Genomic DNA, 14,704 nt, shown 5'->3' with positions numbered 1-14,704 from the left:
TGCCTCTGTCTGTGTGTGTCTGTCTCTGTCTGTGTGTGTGCCTCTGTCTCTGTCTGTGTGTGTGTTTGTCTGTGTCTCTGTCTCTGTGTGTGTGTCTGTCTCTGTCTGTGTGTCTGTGTGTGCGTCTGTCTCTGTCTGTGTGTCTGTCTGTGTGTGTGTCTGTGTCTCTGTGTCTGTCTCTGTGTGTCTGTGCGTGTGATACACTGTTCAGCAGTTACTCTGTTATTTAGGTGCCCAGTGCCATAGCCAGGCAGTGTGGGGCTGTCCTGGGGCGGGGCTCTCTGCGATCCGCCCTATTTATTCAGGTGTTACCCTGTCCCGGGAGTGGGACGTGCTCTCCCTCTCTCACTGGCCGCTTATTAAGGAGGTGCGGGACCGCAGGAGTTACAATGCACCGCTCACACCAGGGAATCGAGCCGGAGTCTCTGTCCCAGCCCCTGTTCCACTCTCTGTCTACCGGCAGTCCGATCACACCCTCGCAGCCACCGGCAGCCAGGTATTTAACAATCCTTTCAAAATCTGTTACAAATCGAGTTGGAGACGAGATCAGATCTTGCATTTGTGAAATAGCCTTTGTGAAAAAGAGGGAATATAATTGAGTTAACCCAAAGTTAGTCCACTGGGGTTTGGCAGGATTTTAAATTAGAAGTAAACATTCAGAACGGGTACAGACACAAGCTATCAAGGTTCAAGTCCCACTCCAGAGACTTGAACGCAAAAATCTAAGCTGACACTCCCAGTGCGGTGCTGAGAGAGTGCCGCACTGTCGGAGGCGCCGTCTTTCGGATGAGACGTTAAACCGAGGCCCCGTCTGCTCTCTCAGGTGGACGTAAAAGATCCCACGGCCACTATTTCGAAGAAGAGCAGGGGGAGTTCTCTCCGGTGTCCTGGGGCCAATATTTATCCCTCAATCAACATCACTAAAAACAGATTATCTGGTCATTATCACATTGCTGTTTGTGGGAGCTTGCTGTGCGCAAACTGGCTGCTGCGTTTCCTACATTACAACAGTGACTACACTTCAAAAAGTCCTTCATTGGCTGTAAAGCGCTTTGGGACATCCTGAGGTCGAGAAAGGTGCTATATAAACGCAAGTCTTTCTTTTCTTTATTATTCAATGACACGGGTGAGTGACGGGCGATAAATCAGCCCATGGATTTGCTTGCAGCTCGTTTTGCCGTTCAGATCACTTCCCATGATTTCTGGCAATGGTCACTTATATTAAAATGTAAGCATTTGAATGGGTGTTCACAGCTAGCGACTCGATTGTGCATTAAAGGACAGCCTGCTTAAATGTTGATGATAGTTTTATACCTAAGGATTTATTTTATATAATAGATCAATCTGAAATGAATCAAAGGATTTTGACGTTGAACTGGCTTGCCTTGGGGTGTGTTAATATCCAGGACTTGGTGTCTATTTCATTACATGCAGATTTGTGTGTGTGTGTGTTTGGGGAGATTTTTAAAAAATTGATTGCAGTCCAGTTAAAACTCGTTCCTTTCAACGACAACAACAACTTGTATTTATATAGCGCCTTTAACGCAGTAAAACATCCCAAGGTGCTTCACAGGAGCGATTATCAGACAACATTTGACACCGAGCCACAGAAGGAGATATTAGGGCAGGCGATCAAAAGCTTGGTCAAAGAGGTCGGTTTTAAGGAGCGTCTTAAAGGAGGAGAGAGAGGCGGAGAGGTTTAGGGAGGGAATTCCAGAGCTCGGGGCCCAGGCAGCTGAAGGCACGGCCGCCAATGGTGGAGCGATGGAAATCGGGGATGGGCAAGAGGCCAGAATTGAAGGAGCGCAAAGATCTCGGAGGGTTGTAGGGCTGGAGGAGGTTACAGAGATAGGGAGGGGGGCGAGGCCATGGAGGGATTTGAAAACATATACTTCCAAACCCATCACAACACAGAGTTGTGGGACATTCTACAACCCACAGCCTGGTCTAATTGCATAGAATGTCCAACACAGAAACAGGCCATTCGGCCCAACTGGTCCATGCTATCTTATTTAGCTGTTCAAAAGGTACAGTTTAAAGTCCATTTTAATACCACAAATCGTATTCTGTCAGTTACAAACTCCAAAAGCACTGGTCAATCGCCTGTCTGAATGGATTTAGAAAATCATACAGCACAGAAGGAGGCCATTCGGCCCATCGTGCCTGTGCCGGCTCTTTGAACGAGCTCTCCGATTAGTCCCACTCCCCCCCGCTCTTTCCCCACAGCCCTGCAAATGTTTCCTTTTATAGTAGTTATCCAACTCCCTTCTTCACAGGGTTTAATGCTTATGAAAAGTATTAGTCACAAAAGAAAAACTTAAAAAAACTAATTGTCTCTGCCTATTTTTAATGAATTAATAAAAACCCATAACTTTTATGGACATCAGTAATGGTTTATTGTTGGCTTTGCCATTGGCGGCCGTGCCTTCAGCTGCCGATGTCCTAAGCTCTGGAATTCCCTCCCTAAACCTCTCCGCCTCTCTACCTCTCTCTCCTCCTTTAAGACGCTCCTTTAAACCTCCCTCTTTGACCAAGTCTGTCCTGATATCTCCTTATGTGGCTCGGTGTCAAGTTTTGTCTTCTAATGCTCCTGTGAAGTGAAGACATTTTTATTATACTAAAGGTGCTATATAAATGCAAGTTGTTGTTAGTTAGTTATTTGCTGCCATCTCACCTCAGTAGTGAGCACCATTTATGTTGCGAACCTGTGTGCGATGTAGATAGACTTTCCGCAGCAGCACACAGGCAATTACTTGTGTGTGAATACTGATATCATGTAGAACAGGAGGCAGTATCTGGGCATTATTTTTTTAGACTTTGTACCTCCTCGCTGTACTGGTGACGAAGATCCACAGTAGATTTCTGCGAAATTCACCATCGCCTTTCGAGATTCATAGACTGACACAGCACAGGAGGAGGCCATTTGGCCCATCGTGCCTGTGCCGGCTCTTTGAAAGAGCTCCCCAATTAGTCCCACTCCCCCCCCCCCCACCCCCGCTGCTCTTTCCCCCATAGTCCTGCAAATTTTCCTTTTCAAGTATTTATCCAGTTCACTTTCGAAAGTTACTGTTGAATCTGCTTCCACCAGCCTTTCAGGCAGCGCGTTCCAGATCACAACAACTCGCTGCGTAAAAAAATTCTCCTCATTCCTCCCCCCGCCTACTTTGCCAATTACCTTAAATCTGTGTCCTCTGGTTACCGACCCTCCTGCTAGTGGAAACAGTTTCTCCTTATTTGCTCTATCCAAACCCTTCATAATTCTGAACACCTCTATTAAATCTCCCCTTAACCTTCTCTGCTCTAAGGGGATCAATAGGAACATAGTAACATAGGAACAGGCAGTCGGCCATTCAGCCCTTCGAGCCTGTTCCGCCATTCAATGAGATCACGGCTGATCGGCGACCTAACTCCATATAACCGCCTTTGGCCCATGTCCCTTAAAATCTTTGGGATATTTAAATCCCCGATTTAAAATTAATTGATCTAGCATCGATTGCCGTTTGCGGAAGAGAGTTCCAAACTTCCACCACCCTTTGTGTGTAGAAGTGTTTCCTAATTTCACTCCTGAAAGGTCTGGCTCTAATTTTTAGACTCTGCCACCTAGTCCTAGAATCCCCAACCAGCGGAAATAGTTTCTCTCTATCTACCCTATCTGTTCGCCTTAATATCGTAAAAACTTTGATCAAATCACCCCTTAATCTTCTAAATTCTAGGGAGTACAACCCTAATTTGTGTAATCTCTCCTTGTAACTTAACCCTTGGAGTCCGAGGAATCATTCTGGTAAACCTACGCTGCACTCCCTCCAATCTCAGATGCGCATCCCAAAATTCTGCATCCCGTTGACTGTTCAGCAGTAATCACATTTTCTTTCTTTTAAATGGGTGATTAACTGCATTAGGATGAACTGTAGACTCCTCACGGATCCATCATCGTGAAGTGGTGCCCGCAATAACTGTGTGCTGCGCCCTCTTCAGCTTGAATGGAGCTGGTGCAAGAATACAAGAACTTTATCCCGAAACTGCCAAGATTGTAAACCGTTGTACGGACAGTGAAAGAGTCTAGCAATAAAATCACAAACATTGAGTACAAAAGTAGAGAAGTTATGCTAAACCTTTATAAAGCGTTGGTTAGGCCACAACTGGAGTATTGCGTCCAGTTCTGGTCACTTTAGGAAGGATGTGAAGGCATTTGAGAGGGTGCAGAGGAGATTTACCAGAATGGTTCCGGGGATGGGGGATCTGAGCTACAAGGACAGCCTTTCCCCGTCTAGTCTATCCAAACCCATCATAATCTTGTACACCTCTATCAAATCACCCCTCAACCTCCTTTGCTCTAATGGAAACAAATCCAGCTTCTCCAACCTGTCCTTGTAGCTAAGATCCCCCATCCCTGGAACCATTCTGGTAAATCTCCTCCGCACCCTCTCAAGGGCCTTCACATCCTTCCTAAAGTGTGGTGACCAGAACTGGACGCAATACTCCAGTTGTGACCTAACCAGCGCTTTATAAAGGTTCAGCATAACTTCTCTACTTTTGTACTCAATACCTCTATTTATGAAGCCCAAGATCCCATATGCTTTGTTAACCACTCTCTCAATATATCTGCCACCTTCAGGGACCTATGCACATTAACTTCCAGGTCCCTCTGTCCCTGCACACTCTTTAAAACTGTGCCATTAAGTGTATATTGCCTCGCCCTGTTCCTTCTGCGAAAATGCATCACCTCACACTTCTCTGTATTAAATTCCATCTGCCACTTGTCTGCCCATTCTGCTAGCCTTTCTATGTCCTGTTGCAGTCGATTGGTATCATCCTCACTGTTTGCCACACCCCCAAGTTTGGTGTCATCAGCAAATTTAGAAATTCTACTCTGTATTCCAATATCCAGGTCATTTATATATATCAAAAAAAGCAGTGGCCCCAGCACTGACCCCTGGGGAACACCACTGTCTACCATCCTCCAGTCTGAAAAACAGACATTTATCACAATTTGCTGTTTCCTGTCCCTTAGAGAGAGATAATATTTAAAAATAACATTGGATCACAAGCAATTGACTGGAACATATATAAAGTTGAATTTAAGACAATGTGGTCTTCAGAAAGAAAGAATAAACTTGCATTTATATAGCGCCTTTCACAACCTCAGGATGTCCCAAAGCACTTTACAGCCAGTGAAGTACTTTTTGAAGTGTAGTCACTGTTGTAATGTGGGAAACGCGGCAGCCAATTTGCGCACAGCAAGCTCCCACAAACAGCAATGCGATATTGACCAGATAATCTGTTCTTACATGTAGGATGTAGGTTAAATATTGGCCAGGACTGTGTGAAAGAAATCATTTGCTTTTCAGGGTAGAATGTTGTTCATTGTCAGCATTCACCGGTGGGTGAGTCAGGATTCTCCCGGATAAAGGGGGCACCAATAATACAGCGCTATGGGAACCATTCACAGGGGCAAATCTCCCAGTGCGCCCCGCACGGGGGGGGGGAAATTGCAGAATTGCAAAGCAACTTGACCACTTGTGCAGCAACAGGAAATAGTTCCCTGAAAGTCACCTGGGAGCCTCATTAGAGTTGAAGGACAAATGCCAGATCTGTAACAGTTCGATTCTGACACCTAAATATAGGTTTGCGACGTTCTCCATTTATTTGTATTCGACCAAGTCCAGACACACACAATGGGCCGAATATTCCGATCCCTAGGGGTGAGTACGCGCTGTGTACTCACCCGTAGGGACATCGGAAATGTCGGTTTTAAGCATGCACTGCGCATGCGCTGGAAACCGGCATTTCCGATCTGTCAAGAAAGCTCTTGACAGCTCCTCCGCCTGCCCTGGAGAAGGGCCTCTGCGGGCGGATAGTTCCGCTTTCTGGAGACCCTCGCCCGCAGAAAACACTTACAATTCTTGCACCTGGTAAAAGCCTGCGTAAGGCCTGCTTTTACCAGGATAAGAGTTGAAAAAAGTAAAAAAATAATAATTTTTTCACTGATTTATCATTTTAAAATACTTTAAAGAAAGGTAAGTTTATTTTTAGCCCTGTAAAAAACTTTAATTAATTTTTTCAAAAATTTAAATTTTTGTTTAAAATAGTTAATTTATTGTAATTTCAAATCATTTTAAAAATGTGATGTTTTAAAAAAAAATTATTTAAAGTTTTATTATGTTTTGGGGGTGATCTCCATTCATATATTTGACAGGTCTTCCTGTTAAATGTATGAAGGGAGATTCCTTTCTCTGATTGGCTCCCCATGGCCCACGTGATCCCAGGGACGCTGCGAACCGCCTGCACCCCTGGGATACGTGGGCCCTGCGCACCGGCAGTTTGGAAAGGCCCAGCAGCGGAATTGTGCGCCTCCCGCGTCAGGGTGCAGATTTTTCCAGATTGCAGCCCTCCGCCCGCGGGAGGCCTGCGAACGGAATATCTGGGCCAAAGTCTTTGTGCAGTAGAGATAGAGAGAAATAGACGGTATTGATGTAAAAAGACGACTGAGCGCTTGGTTTGAGTATAAAACAAGGCTTTAATCAACTGTTTCACAACCATGAGCTTCTAGTTACATCACTAGTTCCTGGTTACAGAAACATCCTGAGCAAGCTGGGCCCACGCCCGAGTATTTATACTTTCCTTGGACGGCGCCACCAGCTGGCCGCCCAGTGTTATTTCATGAGTCATTTCTTCATGAATGATAAGATTCATGACAGGTATTACCCTAATTTCCCCGGGTGGAAATGTAACCTTCGTTGTTCCTTTCTGAGCTATCTCTCTCTCTACAACTTGTTAAGAAAATCTTAGGATCTTTATAGTCTGTTTCTCACAAATACTGTCAGTGATAATTGATTATGGCAGGACAAGTGTTGTTGTAAACAAGAGCCCCCAGAAAGGATGTATTCCTTCAAAACAACAGATGCCAACTTCTTTACCATCCTGCCTCCGTTGTTCCACTCCTTAACTCAAAACTGCCTTGGGCACCTTGACACAAAACTTATCCTGTAGTTTCAGCAAACACCTAAACTGTACTCCGACTAATCAAACCCTAAAGCGTCCTGGGAATGAACAACTTTTAATCATTTCATTAAGCAAAAAGAAACCATAAACTTTAATCATGTGAGATTAAAGCAAATCCTAATCCTACGTATATATGTCTACACAGCGAGGGTATCTTACAGATCTCCACTAGCTTTTCGAAGGGTTTCACAGGAAAACTACTGGTTTGGGAGCTCCATTTCAGAAGGCCCTAACCTTTTCCTTTCTTTCCCTTCTTCCAGTAAGCGGTCACCATTGTGCAGCCCTGGGGCAGCCATGACGGCATTCAAAGGGATCTGGACGCAGCGGTTCTGGAGAGCAGTTTCTGGGGAGTTCCTGGCAACGCTCATCTTTGTCCTTCTCAGTCTGGGTTCCACCATTGGCTGGAGCGGTGAAGGTGGACCTTTGGACATTGTCCTCATCTCTCTCTCCTTCGGACTCAGCATCGCGACCATGGTCCAGTGCTTTGGCCACATCAGTGGGGGTCACGTTAACCCTGTGGTAACCGCTGCCATGGTCTGTACCAGGAAGCTCAGCCTGGCCAAGGGATTCTTCTACATTCTCGCGCAATGTCTCGGTGCCATTGTAGGAGCAGGAATCCTCTACCTGATCACGCCATCAGATGTTGTGGGCGGACTAGGAGTTACCATGGTAATTCAATCTCAGAAAACTATTAGCCAATTGGGTAGACATGGGGCTGGGTGGGAAGTCAATTATCAACAGCTGTTAAGAACAATATGGCCAGCCTTGGCTCAGTGGGTCATGCTCTTGCCTCTGAGTCAGAAGGTCATGGGTTCAAAGCCTCACTCCAGAGACTTGAGCACAAAATCTAGGCTGTTATTCAAGTGCTGCACTGTCGGAGGGGCAGTACTGAGGGAGCGCTGCACTGTCGGAGGGGCAGCATTGAGGGAGCGCTGCACTGTCGGAGGGGCAGTACTGAGGGAGTGCTGCACTGTCGGAGGGGCAGTACTGAGGGAGGGCTGCACTGTCGGAGGGGCAGTACTGAGGGAGCGCTGCACTGTCGGAGGGGCAGCATTGAGGGAGCGCTGCACTGTCGGAGGGGCAGTACTGAGGGAGCGCTGCACTGTCGGAGGGGCAGCACTGAGGGAGTGCTTCACTGTCGGAGGGGCAGTACTGAGGGAGTGCTGCACTGTCGGAGGGGCAGTACTGAGGGAGGGCTGCACTGTCGGAGGGGCAGCACTGAGGGAGTGCTTCACTGTCGGAGGGGCAGTACTGAGGGAGTGCTGCACTGTTGGAGGGGCAGCACTGAGGGAATGCTGCACTGTCGGAAGTGCCGACTGCCAACTCGAGTGGACATAAAAGATTCCACGGCACTATTTCGAAGAAGAGCAGGGGAGTTCTCCCTGGTGTCCTGGCCAATATTTATCCCTCAACCAACATCACTAAAACAGATTATCTGGTCATTATCACATTGCCGTTTGTGGGAGCTTGCTGTGCCAAATTGGCTGCTAAATTTCCTACATTACAACAACAACAACTTGTATTTATGTAGCACCTTTAACGCAGTAAAACGTCCCAAGGCGCTTCACAGGAGCAATTATCAAACAAAATTTGACACCGAGCCACATAAGGAGAAATTAGGGCAGGTGACCAAAAGCTTGGTCAAAGAGGTAGGTTTTAAGGAGCGTCTTAAAGGAGGAAAGAGAGGTAGCGAGGCAGAGAGGATTAGGGAGGGAATTCCAGAGCTTAGGGCCCCGGCAGCTGAAGGTACGGCCGCCAATTGTTGAGCGATTTTAATCAGGGGTCCTCAAGAGGCCGGAATTGGAGGAGCGCAGATATCTCAGGGGTTTGTGGGGCTGGAGGAGATTACAGAGACAGGGAGGGGCGAGGAGGCCATGGAGGAATTTGAAAACAAGGATGAGAATTTTAAAATCGAGGCGCTGCTTAACCAGGAGCCAATGTAGGTCAGCGAGCACGGGAGTGATGGGTGAACGGGACTTGGTGCGAGTTAGGACACGGGCAACCGAGTTTTGGATGACCTCAAGTTTACGGAGGGTAGAACGTGGGAGGCCGGCCAGGAGTGCGTTGGAATAGTCAAGTCTCGAGGCAATAGTTACAATAATGACAACAGTGACTACACTTTAAAAGTACTTAATTGGTTGTAAAGCGTTTTGGGACATCCTGAGGTCGTGAAAGGCGCTATAGAAATGCAAGTCTTTCTTTCTTTCTCTTTCTTTCTTTTTCTTTCTTTCTTTCTTCCTTCCTTTCAACTTTCTAATCAGAAAGAAACTTTGAAGTTGCTTTTTATTTCATGAAATGTTCTGATGTAAAACTATGAATTATAATTAATGCAGTCGCGGCTGCAATCTTCATCTTAACATTACAGATAAATGGAAAGCTTTCAGCGGGCCACGGTCTGTTGATTGAACTGTTCATAACATTCCAGCTGGTGTTTACCATCTTTGCCACTTGTGACTCGAAACGTGATGACCTCAAGGGCTCGGCAGCTTTGGCGATTGGTCTCTCTGTAGTCATTGGACACATGTTTGCTGTAAGTCTTTCGAGCCCACCTTGAAACAGACTGCGATTGAGTAAAAAAGCTACCTGTAGTTTTCAGTTCATGCTAACTCTCTTCCCTCTGCTTCAGATTAACTACACTGGCGCGAGTATGAACCCCGCTCGATCATTTGGACCTGCCGTTATCACATGGAAATGGGAAAACCATTGGGTAATTATTAGTCACCTATCAGTAGCAGCAATAAGAGAACTCAGGGCTAATTCAAATGATGCATATTGCCCAGCTCATAGAACGATATGGCACAGAAGGAGGCCATTCGGCCCGTCGTGCCTGTGCCGGCTCTTTGAACGAGCTCTCCAACTAATCCCACTCTCCCTGCTCTTTCCCCACAGCCCTGCAATATTTTCCGCTTCAAGTATTTATCCAATTCCCTTTTTGAAAGTTACTATTGAATCTGCTCCCACCGCCCTTTCAGGCAGCGCGTTCCAGATCACAACAACTCGCTGCGGAAAAAAATTCTCCTCATCTCCCCCTCTATTTTTTTGCCAATCGAATGCCGTAGAAGTAGAAATGGTGAACATTGTGACACGCCATATTAGCTACTATCAGTATGCAATGACTCACTGTAGACTGTGTGCCCTACGACAAGTACTTATTGTGGTGTAAGATTCATTGATAATTAACCTCCTCGATTATAATCACCACATATCCACATCAACATAATTCAAAATAGAGCCACACAGCTTCAAAAGGAAAATAGTTGAGAAGTTTAGGAATAGAAACAGAAAATGCTGGAGACACTCAGCAGGTCAGGCAGCGTCTGTGGAGAGAGAAACAGAGTTAACGTTTCAGGTCGATGACCTTTCGTCAGAACTGGAAAAAGTTGGAGATGGAACAGGTTTTTAAGCAAGTGTGGGGGCAGGGAGAGGGGGGGAGGAAAGAACAAAAGGGAAGGCCTGTGATAGGGTGGAAGGCAGGAGAGATTAAATGACAAAAGGGATGATGGTGCAAGACGAAAGGAGATGATAATGGGATAAGTAAAGAAACAAAAGATGGGTCTAGAGGAGGTGTCAATGGGAATGGCAGAATCATCAACAGCTGCGGACCGAAAAAATAGGGGCAGCGATTATAGTCTGAAATTGTTGAACTCAATGTTGAGCCCGGGAGGCTGTAAAGTGCCTAATCGAAAGATGAGACGCTGTTCCTCAAGCTTACGTTGAACTTCACAGTATTTTGCTTTTGAGAAGCTCAAGAGCTAATTTTAGCCACTCAAAAGTGACCACTTTATCTTTTCATCTCACTCACCATTGTAGTAAAAAATAATTCCCTTTCATGGCCAATGTTCCCTAAATTACGCCCCCCCCCCCACCACCACCCCCGCCGCCCATCTGCCGCCCTCTTCTGAAGACAATGAGGGGCCGTGCTGGGATTAAAAACAGAAAATTCTGGAAACACACAGCTGGTCAATCAGTATCTGTGGAGTGTAGAGACAATTTAGCATTTTTGGGTGTAATCCCTCATCATCGCTGAACACAAAGTGAGAGATGAGCAAGCAGAAGAGCAAAGGGGAAGGAAAGAAAGAAAACACATTATTGAAAGGGAGAATCTGTGGAACTGGTCTTTGACATGAATCAGTCATTCATGAAAGAAAGACTTAAGAAATAACACTGAGCGGCCTACGGGTGGCGCTGTCCAGGGAGAGTATAAATACTCGGGCACGGGCCCAGCTTGCGCAGGACATTCTTAACAGGAACTAGTGAAGGACACAACTAGACCTCCATGTTGTAAAACAGTTGATTAAAGCTTTGTTTAATGCTTAGACGCTTAACGCTTAACGCTTAGCAGTTTCCTTACATCAGTCTTTATATCAGATGATGGAAGGAGCATAAAACAAAGAAACAGCATCAACTTGTATTTATATAGCGCCTTTAATGTAGTAAAACGTCCCAAGGCGCTTCACAGGAGTGATTATCAGACAAAATTTGACACCGAGCCACATAAGGAGATATTAGGGCAGCTTGGTAGGTTTTACGGTGCGTCTTAAAGGAGAAGAGAGAGGTAGAGAGGCGGAGAGGTTTAGGGAGGGAATTCCAGAGCTCAAATCCTGGCCTAGACGGCTGAAAATCGGGGATGCACAAGAGGCCTGAATTGGAGAAACGCAGATTTCTCGGAGGGTTGTAAGGCTGGAGGAGGTTAGAGAGATATGAAAGGGGCTCTCTTCAAATGGTTCTCCTGTCCATGCGCCCAATCTGAAGTCAAGCTTTGTTATGTTCGCACAGGACAGGCATGATCATTCCTCCCATAAAATGGAACTGCCTGCCATTTAAAACCATGCTATTCTCAGACCCAAACTCAATTTTTTACCCCAATGGTCTGATTATTTTAGATATACAGAATAGTAAATGTGAAAGAGTCATGATTCTCAAAAGTTGACAGACAAAAAAAGAAACAAGTTATAATTAATTTATTATTAATTATAATGAACTAATAAGGGATAGAATTGAAAAGTAGAGAAGTTATGCTAAACTTGTATCGAACCTTGGTTAGACCACACTTGGAGTACTGCGTGCAGTTCTGGTCGCCATATTCTAAAAAGGATATAGAGGCACTGGAGAGGGTGCAGAGAAGATTTACAAGGATGATACCAGAAATGCGAGGGTGTACATATCAGGAAAGGATGAACAGGCTGGGTCTCTTCTCTTGAAAAGAGAAGGCTGAGGGGTGACCTAATAGAGGTCTTTAAAATTATGAGAGGTTTTGATAGAGTGGATACAGAGAGAATGTTTCCACTTGTGGGGAAGAGCATAACTAGAGGCCATCAATATAAGATAGTCACCAAGAAATCCAATAGGGAATTCAGAAGAAACTTCTTTACCCAGAGAGTGGTGAGAATGTGGAACTCGCTACCACAGGGAGTGGTTGAAGCGAATAGTATAGATGTATTTAAGGGGAGGCGAGATAAACACACGAGGGAGAAGGGAATAGAGGGTTACGCTGATACGAGTGGGAGTAGGAAAGACGGGAGGAGGCTCGAGTGGAGCATAAACGCCGGCATGGACTGGTTGGGCCGAATGGCCTGTTTCTGTGCTGTATATCCTGTGTAATCCTATGTAATTATAATTATTGTGTTGTTTTTATTTCCCCTTCCGTTTCAGGTTTACTGGGTCGGTCCTATGATGGGTGGGATCATCGCCGCTGCCCTCTACGAATATCTGTTCCGCCCACACAGAGAACTGAAGCACCACTTTAACGATATTTTCAAGTCTACGCAGCCTTCCGGGGACAAATACGCGGAGGGGGAGGACAACAGGAGCCAAGCCATTGAGTACGAGGACCTGGCTGTCAAAGCTGGAGGCTCGCAAGTGATTGATGTCGATCAGAATGAAGAAAAGAAGGATAAAGATGCCACCAAAGAACTCCTGTCATCTGTATGACTAGCAAAGGCCACTGAAAACAGAGAAGAGGCTTGCAAAATGTTGAGGGCATGTGTCATCATTCCTATAAAGGAGACCGATCTGCTGTAAATATGTCCCCTTCAGCAACTGCAACAGCAGTTATTCCATCGTAAGGACAATAAAATTAGTTTAATATTTAGGGACGGATGGGCTAGGGTTGCATAAAATGATAAAGCACTGTTTTGGGTTTGTTTTTAAACTCACTTCGTTTTATACAGTCCGATAAGATATTTGTAGAGCAAATTGTTTAGAAGAACGAGATAACGTTGGCCCAGAAATTCGGGTCCCCACGGGTGAGTACGCACTGGGTACTCACCCGTAGGCCCAACGGAAGTGCCGGTTTCGCGCATGCACTGCGCATGCGCGGGAAACCGGAACTTCTGTTCCCTTAAAGGAGGGGTTCAGAGGTCGAACGCATGCGCCGGAGAGGCAGCGCGTGCGCCTGGAACTTACGTTTATTTTCCGGGTTTCTCCAGGAGGGTAAGTCTCCAGGAGTTACACTTTTAAAAAGCAGTCGCAAGGCCTGCTTTTAACAAGGTAAGTGGTGAATTAATTAAAATTAAAACATTTTTTCCACAGGTTTATTATTTTTAAATACTTTAAAGAAAGGTAAGTTTATTTTTAGCCCCGTTAGAAAATAAAATTATTTTTTTCAAAAATTTAAATTATTGTTTAAAATAGTTACTTTATGTAATTTATAATTATTTTTAAAATGTGATGTATTTTTAAAATTTATTTGAAGTTTTAGTGATGTTTTGGGGCTTATAATATTTATAGTTTTGACAGCTCTTCCTGTCAATTTTATGAATGAAGCATTCCCTGCTACCATTGGTTCTCCATGGCCCACGTGATCCCAGGGGACGTATCGAACTAACTGCGCCCCTGGGATACGCAAGCACCGCGCGCCGGCAGTTGGAGGAGGCCCAGGATCGGAATCCCACGTGGGCCCACAGCACAACGGCCGGCGCGCTAGGTAAGTGCAGGTCGAGGGCTTGCACCCGCGGGAAGCCCCCGACCCAAATTTCTGGGCCGTTATGTGCCGTGATGATGAAAGGAATTTCGGTTATCAGTGGGTTACTTGACAAAGGGCATCGCTTGCCGCGCGACCAGGACATCCACCACAACAGCGAGGATCCAGCTGATTGAGTCGAGGTGTAACAAAGTAAGCTGCGTGTGGGAAAAAAAAAACACAAAGTTAGCCAGGTGGCAGTCAAGCTGCTTGGACTGTTGGTAGTCTTTCATAACACATAAACGTAAGGCGGTTTTATTTCCACGGAATGTTTGAACGACCTGCTGGTCTTGAGAATGCAACTATCCAAGGACGCGTGCTTTGTATCGGCAGGTTCACCGGCCTCTCTGTTTTCGGTGCTGCACATTGTAGGAAGTCTATTTTCCAAGATGAATTTGTATTGTAAGATTGCTTTCTTTAATAGTACATACAACATAATGTGATATTAAGACTTAGGGGGGAAGAATTTGGTTGCTTTGTGCCTCCCGTGTTAGCGCCCTAAAAGGGCGCTAATGGGGCGCAAAGCAACTAGCGCATTGGGCGCAGCGATTTTTGCGCCGCTCGGGAAATTGACCAGACATTTTGCGGCGGCGCTAAGCACTACAGCCACGATCTCCTGCGCCCACAGATAATGACGTCAGCCAAGTGTGCAACGCCCCGGTAGCGTCCCGGACCGGATATTGAGTGGCGCCCCCTGCCTTTCCGCCTGCCGCCAGCAATGACAGGTTGAGGGGAGCGTTT

At 45.9% G+C, this 14,704-nt stretch overlaps 1 protein-coding gene across 1 annotated transcript; it reads left to right on the top strand.

Moving 5' to 3' along the window:
• Positions 1–323: 323 nt before the first annotated feature.
• Positions 324–13,416, top strand: aqp4 (aquaporin 4). The gene is made up of 5 exons (XM_085992092.1): positions 324–496; positions 7,263–7,671; positions 9,368–9,532; positions 9,629–9,709; positions 12,655–13,416. Exons 1-5 carry the CDS (start codon positions 390–392, stop codon positions 12,931–12,933), a joined length of 1,041 nt encoding a protein of 346 aa, XP_085848218.1. The 5' UTR covers positions 324–389; the 3' UTR covers positions 12,934–13,416.
• The last annotated feature ends 1,288 nt before the right edge of the window (positions 13,417–14,704 follow it).

Source organism: Somniosus microcephalus, chromosome 7 (genome assembly GCF_052327205.1).
Source record: "Somniosus microcephalus isolate GS21.2 chromosome 7, FLI_Smic_1.0, whole genome shotgun sequence".
Taxonomy (NCBI): domain Eukaryota; kingdom Metazoa; phylum Chordata; class Chondrichthyes; order Squaliformes; family Somniosidae; genus Somniosus; species Somniosus microcephalus.
This window is presented reverse-complemented; position numbering and strand designations above follow the sequence as displayed.